Below are 11,958 nucleotides of genomic sequence, written 5' to 3'. Positions count from 1 at the left end.
CCATCAATTTTGAACTTTTGGTCTCATTACCTCCGAAAAAAAAGATTATCGTTTCATAAGTTTCAGATCGGGAATCCGGACCCTGAAAGGGTTAAAATTCCCCGACTGTGAAACACGCAAGAGAGTAAATATAAGTATTAGTATGGTTTATCTATCAGCTTACAGAGTTATGAATAAAATAATACCAGCAATCTTACCATTGCAAAATATTTAAAAATCTTCCATTTCACATTCATACAACAGGATAATATTAAACAAACTTGCCTTATATGCACAAGGCCATCCTGGACACCCTCATCTGTCCCACGTGCTGCATCAGCAAAGGGGTCTGAAATGCAAAATATTTATTAAGGGTCAAGTTTTACGGCATTGTATTATTATAATAAAGAAGTACTAAACCCACTAGAGTCATACAGCTATGGTATCATATATTCAGAGCTTATCTCTCATTCCCGCAGCCTCACTGACGTTTCTGGGTTATCCTAGGTAATTTACACTATGTACAAGTGTATTTACGTGTACCTGTGCCTAAATAACCTTACATGTACGTATTTACAATAAACTGTCCATCCACCTCATACAAAATGTTTCATTTTATGTCTTAACACACCAAGGTGGACACATTTGCTCCTGCTTAGAGAAAGAACAATTTCCACATGTGGTGAAAGCAGCAGATAATGTGGTTCATGGTGAGGAGATATTCAAAGGAGATATTCATCTAATGGATTCCAGAGTTGAGACTTGTGGATTTTAAAGTGAAATATCAAAACATCAGACAACTGCTACTCTGCAAAAGTGCCATTTATGTTGAACAGTGCATCTGAACCCATCAACAGTCATTACGTACATTTTACCCAGGACAAATCGTTTAACAGGTTATTTATAGCAATAGAAAAATAGCTATCTGTTGTGGGAAATTTACATAATAGCCAAATTAAGTACTGTCAATTTTTTTTTAAGAGGATCATGCAACCGAGTTATATTTTAAACTGGAAAGATGCTTTATCTTGATAAGTTTACAAACAATCCAACCCAGCTGAGCCCAACAGCCTAGAACAGGTGTAAAACTGTTAGGTTAAGCTGGGCAATATTACATAAAGTTTTAGTAAAAAAAAAGTCTTTCCAATGCCACTAAATATATCTCCACTGTAAAACTCAATAAAAACCGAAGAATTTACATAAAGACGAACCTAAGAGCACAGAATACACTGACTTCAACAGTAATATTGAATACTACATGCCTGGCCCATCACACTGGATATAAATAAATGAATATCTACGAATGGAAGGGGCTACTGAACAAGTGACGTTATCCCGGGAAGTGCCAATGAATTTAGGGAAGCAAATGAGATCTTACATTCTCCCTGCCATTGGTATACAGCTCCCCTGCAGAGTATGCTAGTTTGGGGTGCCTTTGTTTCCCTGGCAGGGGTGGAATGCTGTTTTTTTTTATTCACCCTTCCACATGCTTTTACAGGTCAGTCCTTAGCAACCAGGGCATGGCTATGGGGTGCATTAGTGATTGCTGGGTCCATGGCAGGGACTGCCTCCTAATTTTAGTTACGGCAACTCAGGTTTATTACTCTTATTCTAGTTTTTCAGTAACGAAGATTTATTAAGGGCGGGTTGTTTATGCTCACTGAAACAGTCAGCTCAATCCAATGGTCTTGTCAAGTGGCCCTATGGGATACAACATTCTCTCAATCTAGAAACACTCGTGGTTTAGTTCTCAGAGTGGTAAGTGGAGACAAAAAAATAAAAAATAGCTCTTAACAGCAACCTCAGCTTATGAAAAAATTAAACAAATGTATTGTGTGATCCTTTATCAAGTCACAGATCTTCACCCACTGTGTGGGTGAAATGTAGTCGATAAAGGATAGCATTATACTGCATTCGTTTAATTTTTCCAATGTGTTGGTCTTTTATGCCTTTTATCTCCATCCTCAGCTCATACTGAGGGAGCAGGGAACCCATTCTGGCACAGGGAACCCACACTGGCACAGGGAACCCACACTGGCACAGGGAACCCACACTGGCACAGGGAACCCACACTGGCACAGGGAACCCACACTGGCACAGATGAAGTGTTGGGTATGTTTCTGTATGGTTCCACCATTCACCTACCAGCCAATGGGTACCAGGAAGTTCATAGACTGTTAGGGGTTGCATCCTGGGGATAAGAGTCAAGGACCACAGTGGAAAATTTTAGATACACAGACACTACTGGGATGTCCTTGGTGGCTAACCTCAAGGTTAAAAAAAAAAAAAAAAAAAAGCCCAACAAAATCAAATCTTAATTAAGCTAACTTTTTTTCCTTTTTAGTTTTAGTTTCGGTTAGGTCGTTTCATTCCATTTGTGCACCAAAATCTCAAATTTACAACAAATTATAATGTACAACTGACACTGTAAAATCCAGAGGAACAAATATCAATTACCCAAGGAAAAAAAAAGAAAAAGGAGGCACTAAAATCATACATCAAGGAATTATGTACTCACTGGGTACACCAAGGAATTATGTACACACTGGGTACACCAAGGAATTATGTACTCACTGGGTACACCAAGGAATTATGTACACACTGGGTACACCAAGGAATTATGTACACACTGGGTACACCAAGGAATTATGTACACACTGGGTACACCAAGGAATTATGTACACACTGGGTACACCAAGGAATAATGTACACACTGGGTACACCAAGGAATTATGTACACACTGGGCACACCAAGGAATTATGTACACAATGGGCACACCAAGGAATTATGTACACAATGGGCACACCAAGGAATAATGTACACACTGGGTACACCAAGGAATTATGTACACACTGGGTACACCAAGGAATTATGTACACACTGGGTACACCAAGGAATAATGTACACACTGGGTACACCAAGGAATTATGTACACACTGGGTACACCAAGGAATTATGTACACACTGGGTACACCAAGGAATAATGTACACACTGGGTACACCAAGGAATAATGTACACACTGGGTACACCAAGGAATTATGTACACACTAGGCACACCAAGGAATTATGTACACAATGGGCACACCAAGGAATAATGTACACACTGGGTACACCAAGGAATAATGTACACACTGGGTACACCAAGGAATTATGTACACACTGGGTACACCAAGGAATTATGTACACACTGGGTACACCAAGGAATAATGTACACACTGGGTACACCAAGGAATAATGTACACACTGGGTACACCAAGGAATTATGTACACACTGGGTACACCAAGGAATTATGTACACACTGGGTACACCAAGGAATTATGTACACACTGGGTACACCAATAATGTACACACTGGGTACACCAAGGAATTATGTACACACTGGGTACACCAAGGAATAATGTACACACTGGGTACACCAAGGAATAATGTACACACTGGGTACACCAAGAAATTATGTACACACTGGGTACACCAATAATGTACACACTGGGTACACCAAGGAATTATGTACACACTGGGTACACCAAGGAATAATGTACACACTGGGTACACCAATAATGTACACACTGGGTACACCAAGGAATTATGTACACACTGGGTACACCAAGGAATTATGTACACACTGGGTACATCAAGGAATTATGTACACACTGGGCACACAGACCGGGGCGCGGGGGCGTTGACCCCCGGAACTCTCTCCAGGTAAACCAAGGAATTATGTACACACTGGGTTGGGCTCGACTTGACTAGCTAATGCCAGTAGGTGACTTGGATCTGCCTAGCATGGGCCAGTAGATGACTTGGACCTGCCTAGCATTAGCCAGTAGGTGATCTGGACCTGCCTAGCATGGGCCAGTAGGCCTGCTGCAGTGCTCCTTTTGGACCCATAGGTCCTACAGTGCCAGAGGAATTAGAGACAACCACGTTTGCTCCAAGGAAGAGGAGCATAAGACTGAGAACACAACCTTCAAAAGCATAGAATTTTAGGAGTATCTGATCAAGGTGTATAAATGGAAGACAGAAATAAAGGGGTAAAAATAATGCTAAAAACTAACCATGATGGGACTCAATGGGCCAAAACAAAAAAAAAAGAAAAAGGATACACGAAATCATTGATTTTGTGACAGTTATGGACGAACTGAACAAACGTAGGAAGTTTCAGGCATAGGTACAAAAGTAATATTGTACACTGCGTAATTACTCAGGATAACCCAAAAAAGTCAACGTGTTTCTACTGGGGTCCTGTCAAGCTTTAATAATAGTGTAGAAAAGTACACGAGAGGGGGGGAGTGCCTTGGACCTGCCTGGCACAGGCCAGTAGGCCTGCCACAGGCCAGTAGGCCTGCCACAGGCCAGTAGGCCTGCCACAGGCCAGTAGGCCTGCCACAGGCCAGTAGGCCTGCCACAGGCCAGTAGGCCTGCCACAGGCCAGTAGGCCTGGCACAGGCCAGTAGGCCTGCCACAGGCCAGTAGGCCTGCCACAGGCCAGTAGGCCTGCCACAGGCCAGTAGGCCTGCCACAGGCCAGTAGGCCTGGCACAGGCCAGTAGGCCTGCCACAGGCCAGTAGGCCTGGCACAGGCCAGTAGGCCTGCCACAGGCCAGCAGGCCTGCCACAGGCCAGCCACAGGCCAGTAGGCCTGCCACAGGCCAGTAGGCCTGCCACAGGCCAGCAGGCCTGCCACAGGCCAGTAGGCCTGCCACAGGCCAGTAGGCCTGCCACAGGCCAGTAGGCCTGCCACAGGCCAGTAGGCCTGCCACAGGCCAGTAGACCTGCCACAGGCCAGTAGGCCTGCCACAGGCCAGTAGGCCTGCCACAGGCCAGTAGGCCTGCCACAGGCCAGTAGGCCTGCCACAGGCCAGTAGGCCTGCCACAGGCCAGTAGGCCTGCCACAGGCCAGTAGGCTTGCCACAGGCCAGTAGGCTTGCCACAGGCCAGTAGGCTTGCCACAGGCCAGTAGACCTGCCACAGGCCAGTAGACCTGCCACAGGCCAGTAGACCTGCCACAGGCCAGTAGGCCTGCCACAGGACTTTTGTTTTAATCTGAGATAACTCAAAGGAAATAAAAATGAGGAAAATAAAACATTAAAATAAGGGTGAGACCTGAGAAACTGTTATTATAATCACTTGGGAGCGCTAAACCCGTAAGGGTCATACAACTTGGGCTCAAATACGCAGAAATAAAAATGAAACCAAGGAAAAAAAAATCGAATTAATATATAAATTCCGTTTTAATATTTTCCATGATCTTTTTGTTATCTCGGGCATATCATTGTAATTTATTATTCATTTCAATAAACAAGCGCTAAACCCGCATGGGCCACAGCACCAAAAATAGAATCGAATTTTCCAGTCAAAAGTCCTTCACCAAAATTAGTCATTTGACGTTATTTTACGCCAATGAAGATGATTTACGCCATTTAAACCATCAAAAATGGGTAAAAATAAGTCTTGGCGTGGGAGAAAATTCATGGAATCTCCCCGAAAAATCCTGAAATAGGGGGATGAGGGGATATACCAAAAAAAATTGACGTCGTAAAATTCTACCCAGTCATTGATCGTCAAGTGAGAAAGTGGAGCCATTTTTACCTCATCAGCGGCACTTACCGAAAGTATTAAGATTCTGGATTGACATGCGACTTCTGGTGAAGCACTGGGGGGTAAAACTAGTCGGCTTCCCTCGCAGGAGAGATGGATGAACACGGATAAAGTTCGCAGCCTGGAGATTCTTGTGTGATAATGGCGGAGGAGCAACTTTCACCAGGACCCGGATGTTGTTGTACCAACTGACCGCTATCTTGTCTGGCGCTACTCTCGCTATATATAGCAGTATCCGCTATATACTGCTATACCCGTTATATTACTGCTATGTTGTCTGCCGCTACTCTCGCTATATATAGCCGTAACCGCTATATACTGCTATACCGGCTATATTACTATGTTGTCTGCCGCTACTCTCGCTATATATAGCCGTAACCGCTATATACTGCTATACCCGCTATATTACTATGCCTTTCTCACACTATACCACTCACTAATTTATCCATACCTCACCTATGCTATTTGTGCTTGGGGATCAACTGCAGCAACACACCTAAAGCCAATAATAACCCAACAAAAAGCTGCAGTAAGAATAATCACTAAATCCCATCCCTGGCAACACACTCCCCCACTCTTCATAGATCTAAACTTACTCCCTGTTCAGTACATCCACACTTACTACTGTGCAATCTACATCTACAGGACCTTAAACTCCAATATTAACCTTGACCTAAAACGCTTTCTTGATAGTTGTGACAGAACCCACAGGCATAACACCAGACACAAACATCTCCACGACATTCCCCGTGTCCGACTAAACCTTTACAAAAATTGAATGTATGTCAAAGGCCCTAAAATCTGGAACACCCTACCTGAGAACTCTAGAACTGCAGACACATTCATCACCTTCAAAACTACCATTAGAAAACATCTTATCTCCCTGATACACCCTGTCAACTAACTACACGAATACCACCTGGTGGTTCACACTTACACTCAGTCACCCATTTAACCATAAACAGAAATATTAATCTCAATCTTAAAATAATGAATCCTGTGATACTCCAATACTGAAACTATGTACTGTGCCAAAACAAAAGCATTCACATTGCTAAACTCACAAACTAGTATTTAGTCACTTAGCCATAATACCAACTTACCTCATAATTTGTAATATTTTAAAATAAAGAATTAAACTAAGTGCCCGAAATGCCTAGCCATGCTAGGTGTTCTAGTGGTACACTCTGTAATGCCTAGCCATGCTAGGCATTCTAGTGGTACACTCTGTAATGCCTAGCCATGCTAGGTGTTCTAGTGGTACACTCTGTAATGCCTAGCCATGCTAGGTGTTCTAGTGGTACACTCTGTAATGCCTAGCCATGCTAGGTGTTCTAGTGGTACACTCTGTAATACCTAGCCATGCTAGGTGTTCTAGTGGTACACTCTGTAATACCTAGCCATGCTAGGTGTTCTAGTGGTACACTCTGTAATGCCTAGCCATGCTAGGTGTTCTAGTGGTACACTCTGTAATACCTAGCCATGCTAGGTGTTCTAGTGGTACACTCTGTAATGCCTAGCCATGCTAGGCGTTCTAGTGGTACACTCTGTAATGCCTAGCCATGCTAGGTGTTCTAGTGGTACACTCTGTAATACCTAGCCATGCTAGGTGTTCTAGTGGTACACTCTGTAATGCCTAGCCATGCTAGGTGTTCTAGTGGTACACTCTGTAATACCTAGCCATGCTAGGTGTTCTAGTGGTACACTCTGTAATGCCTAGCCATGCTAGGCGTTCTAGTGGTACACTCTGTAATGCCTAGCCATGCTAGGTGTTCTAGTGGTACACTCTGTAATACCTAGCCATGCTAGGTGTTCTAGTGGTACACTCTGTAATGCCTAGCCATGCTAGGTGTTCTAGTGCTACACTCTGTAATGCCTAGCCATGCTAGGTGTTCTAGTGGTACACTCTGTAATTATTATTTAACTACATGTAAACCACACAACAATAAAATTCTGTAAATTCAACATTGTAATCTTTATAGAGAATAAACTTGGAATTGAATTGAAATGAATAGAATTTTGTCTGGCGCTGCTCTCGCTATATATATCCGTAACCGCTATATACTGCTATACCCGCTATATTACTGCTATGTTGTCTTCCGCTACTCTCGCTATATATAGCTGTAACCGCTATATACTGCTATACCCGCTATATTACTATGTTGTCTGGCGCTACTCTCGCAATATATAGCTGTAACCGCTATATATTGCTATACCCGCTATATTACTGCTATGTTGTCTGGCGCTACTCTCGCTATATATAGCAGTAACCGTTATATACTGCTATATCAGTTATATTACTGCTATCTTGTCTGGCGCTACTCTCGCTATATATAGCCGTAATCGCTATATACTGCTATACCCGTTATATTACTATGTTGTCTGGCGCTACTCTCGCTATATATAGCAGTAACCGCTATATACTGATATACCCGCTATATTACTGCTATGTTGTCTGGCGCTACTCTCGTTATATATAGCTTTAACCGCTATATACTGCTATACCCGCTATATCACTATGTCTGGCGCTACTCTCGCTATATGTAGCTGAAACCGCTATATACTGCTATACCCCTATATTACTGCTATGTTGTCTAGAGCTACTCTCGCTATATATAGCTGTAACAGCTATATACTGCTATACCGGCTATATTACTGCTATGTTGTCTGGTGCTACTCTCTTTATATATAAATGTAACCACTATATATTGCTATACCCGCTATATTACTATGTTGTCTGGCGCTACTCTCGCTATATATAGCTGTAACCGCTATATACTGCTATACCCGCTATATTACTGCTATGCTGTCTGGCGCTACTTTCGCTATATACAGCTACAACCGCTATATACTGATATACCCGCTATATTACTGCTATGTTGTCTGGCGCTACTCTCACTATACAAAGCTATAAAAGCTATATACTGCTATACCCGCTATATTACTATGTTGTCTGGCGCTACTCTCGCTATATACAGCAATAACCGCTATACACTGCTATACCCGCTATATTACTTCTATGTTGTCCGGCGATACTCTCGCTATATACAGCTACAGCCGCTATATACTGCTGTACCCGCTATATTACTGCTATGTTGTCTGGCGCTACTCTCGCTATATACAGCTATAACCGCTACATTCTGCTATACCCGCTATATTACTGTATATCTTACTGCTATGTTGTCTGGCGCTACTCTCTCTACATACAGCTATAACCGCTATATACTGCTATATACGCTATATTACTGCTATGTTGTCTGGCGCTACTCTCGCTTTATACAGCTATAACCGCTATATACTGCTATATCCACTATATTACTGTATATCTTACTGCTATGTTGTCTGACGCTACTCTCGCTATATACAGCTATAACCGCTATATACTGCTATACCCGCTATATTACTGTATATCTTACTATGTTGTCTGGCGCTGCTCTCGCTATATACAGCTATACCCGCTATATTATGGCTATTCCCACTATATTACTGCTATGTTGTCTGGCGCTACTCTAGCTATATACAGCTATTATTATTATTATTATTATTATTATCACACTGGCCGATTCCCACCAAGGCAGGGTGGCCCGAGAAAGAAAAACTTTCACCATCATTCACTCCATCACTGTCTTGCCAGAAGGGTGCTTTACACTACAGTTTTTAAACTGCAACATTAACACCCCTCCTACAGCTATAACCTCTATATTACTGATATACCCGCTATATTAATGTTATGTTGTCTGGCGCTACTCTCGCTATATACAGCTATAACCGCTATATTACTGCTATACCCGCTATATTACTGCTATACCCGCTATATTACTATGTTGTATGGCGCTACTCTACCTATATACAGCTATAACCGCTATATTACTGCTATGTTGTCTGGCGCTACTCTCGCTATATATAGCTGTAACCGCTATATACTGCTATACCCGCTATATTGCTGCGATGTTGTCTGGCACTACTCTAGCTATATACAGCTATAACTGCTATACCCGCTATATTACTGCTATGTTGTCTAGCGCTACTCTCGCTATATACAGCAATAACCGCTATATACTGCTATACCCGCTATATTACTGTATATCTTACTGCTATGTTGTCTGGATCTACTCTCGCTATATATAGCTGTAACCGCTATATACTGCTATACCCCCCTATATTACTGCTATGTTGTCTGGCGCTACTCTCGCTATATATAGCTGTAACAGCTATGTACTGCTACACCGACTATATTACTGCTATGTTGTCTGGTGCTACTCTCGTTATATATAACTAACCACTATATATTGCTATACCCGCTATATTACTGCTATGTTGTCTGGCGCTACTCTCGCCATATATAGCTGTAACCGCTATAAACTGCTATACCCGCTATATTACTGCTATGTTGTCTGGCGCTACTCTCGCTATATATAGCTATAACTGCTATATACTGCTGTACCCGCTATATTACTGTATATCTTACTGCTATGTTGTCTGGCGCTACTCACGCTATGTACAACTATAACCGCTATATACAGCTATAACCGCTATATACTGCTATACCCGCTATATTACTGCTATGTTGTCTGGCGCTACTCTCGCTATATACAGCTATAACTGCTGCACCCTCTATATTACTGCTATGTTGTCTGGCGCTACTCTCGCTATATACAGCTATAACCGCTATATACTGCTATACCCGCTATGTTACTGTATATCTTACTATGTTGTCTGGCGCTACTCTCGCTATATACAGCTATAACCGCTATATTACTGTATATCTTACTGCTATGTTGTCTGGCGCTACTCACGCTATGTACAACTATAACCGCTATATACAGCTATACCCGCTATATACTGCTATACCCGCTATATTACTATGGTGTCTGGCGCTACTCTCGCTATATACAGCCGTAACCGCTATATACTGCTATACCCGCTATATTACTGTATATCTTACTGCTATGTTGTCTGGCGCTACTCACGCTATGTACAACTATAACCGCTATATACAGCTATAACTGCTATATACTGCTATACCCGCTATATTACTGCTATTTTGTCTGGCGCTACCCTCGCTATATACAGCTATAACCGCTATATACTGCTATACCCGCTATATTACTGCTGTTATCTGGCGCTACTCTCCCTATACACAGCTATAACCGCTATATACTATTATTATAATCAAAAAAGAAGCGCTAAGCCACAAGGGCTATACAGCTATATACTGCTATACCCGCTCTGTAATCTGTAAATACCTTTGTAACTTGTCATGATTATGACCAGACCTACCTGGAGTTCATTACCTTTGTAAATTGTGAGTTCATTACCTTTGTAAATTGTGAGTTCATTACCTCTGTAACTTGCTCAACTATCAAAACTTTGGAGTCCAGTCCCTGGACCCATTATGTACCTCTGTAGTCTTTTGACTACCACCCACATGATGGGTATGGGCTGCATAATAAATACATTAAACTAACTTCAACTAAAAACACTGCAACGGCATGAGAATGAGACCGTAAGTGATTGGGAGAAAAATGGAACGAGAATCAACTGTAGGTATTTAAGCTTTCTCGCATGGCAGTGGGGAACAGACATGAACTGTTGGAACCTGCCAGATGTCTCGTAGCTGGATCGTTAGCACACTCACCTCACACACTGGGGTCCGGAGTTCGAATCTCAGGCACGGCTGGAAAACATTAGGGACGTTTCCATAAGACTCCTGCTGTCTCTGTTCACCCATTGGTAGAAAATGGGTATCTGGGTGTTGGTGGACTGGTGTGGGTCACATCCTGGGTGACCTGACCTGGACCTGGAGAGAGTTCCGGGGCTCAACGCCCCCGCGGCCCGGTCTGTGACCAGGCTAGTGGACTGGTGTGGGTCGCATCCTGGGTGTTGGTGGACTGGTGTGGGTCGCATCCTGGGTGTTGGTGGACTGGTGTGGGTCGCATCCTGGGTGTTGGTGGACTGGTGTGGGTCACATCCTGGGTGTTAGTGGACTGGTGTGGGTCACATCCTGGGTGTTAGTGGACTGGTGTGGGTCACATCCTGGGTGTTAGTGGACTGGTGTGGGTCACATCCTGGGTGTTAGTGGACTGGTGTGGGTCACATCCTGGGTTAGTGGACTGGTGTGGGTCACATCCTGGGTGTTAGTGGACTGGTGTGGGTCACATCCTGGGTGTTAGTGGACTGGTGTGGGTCACATCCTGGGTGTTAGTGGACTGGTGTGGGTCACATCCTGGGTGTTAGTGGACTGGTGTGGGTCACATCCTGGGTGTTAGTGGACTGGTGTGGGTCACATCCTGGGTGTTAGTGGACTGGTGTGGGTCACATCCTGGGTGTTAGTGGACTGATGTGGGTCACATCCTGGGTGTTAGTGGACTGATGTGGG

General features: G+C 43.3%; 1 protein-coding gene across 1 annotated transcript in view; it reads right to left on the bottom strand.

Annotated features, from left to right (window-relative positions):
* The window catches only part of eIF1 (eukaryotic translation initiation factor eIF1), an 8,130-nt gene extending 2,365 nt beyond the window's left edge, over nucleotides 1-5,765 (bottom strand). Inside the window, exons 1-2 of the mRNA XM_070104909.1 lie at nucleotides 5,589-5,765; nucleotides 265-328 (exon numbers count right to left, since the gene is read on the bottom strand). Coding sequence (XP_069961010.1) covers nucleotides 265-328; nucleotides 5,589-5,616 — 92 coding nt within the window. The 5' untranslated portion in view covers nucleotides 5,617-5,765. The remainder of the gene's footprint in view (nucleotides 1-264; nucleotides 329-5,588) is intronic.
* Between the last annotated feature and the right edge of the window lie 6,193 nt (nucleotides 5,766-11,958).

This window comes from Cherax quadricarinatus, chromosome 95 (assembly GCF_038502225.1).
Source record: "Cherax quadricarinatus isolate ZL_2023a chromosome 95, ASM3850222v1, whole genome shotgun sequence".
Classification (NCBI taxonomy): Eukaryota; Metazoa; Arthropoda; class Malacostraca; order Decapoda; family Parastacidae; genus Cherax; species Cherax quadricarinatus.
Note: the sequence above shows the minus strand (reverse complement) of the source record. Positions and strands in the feature narration are given on the sequence as shown.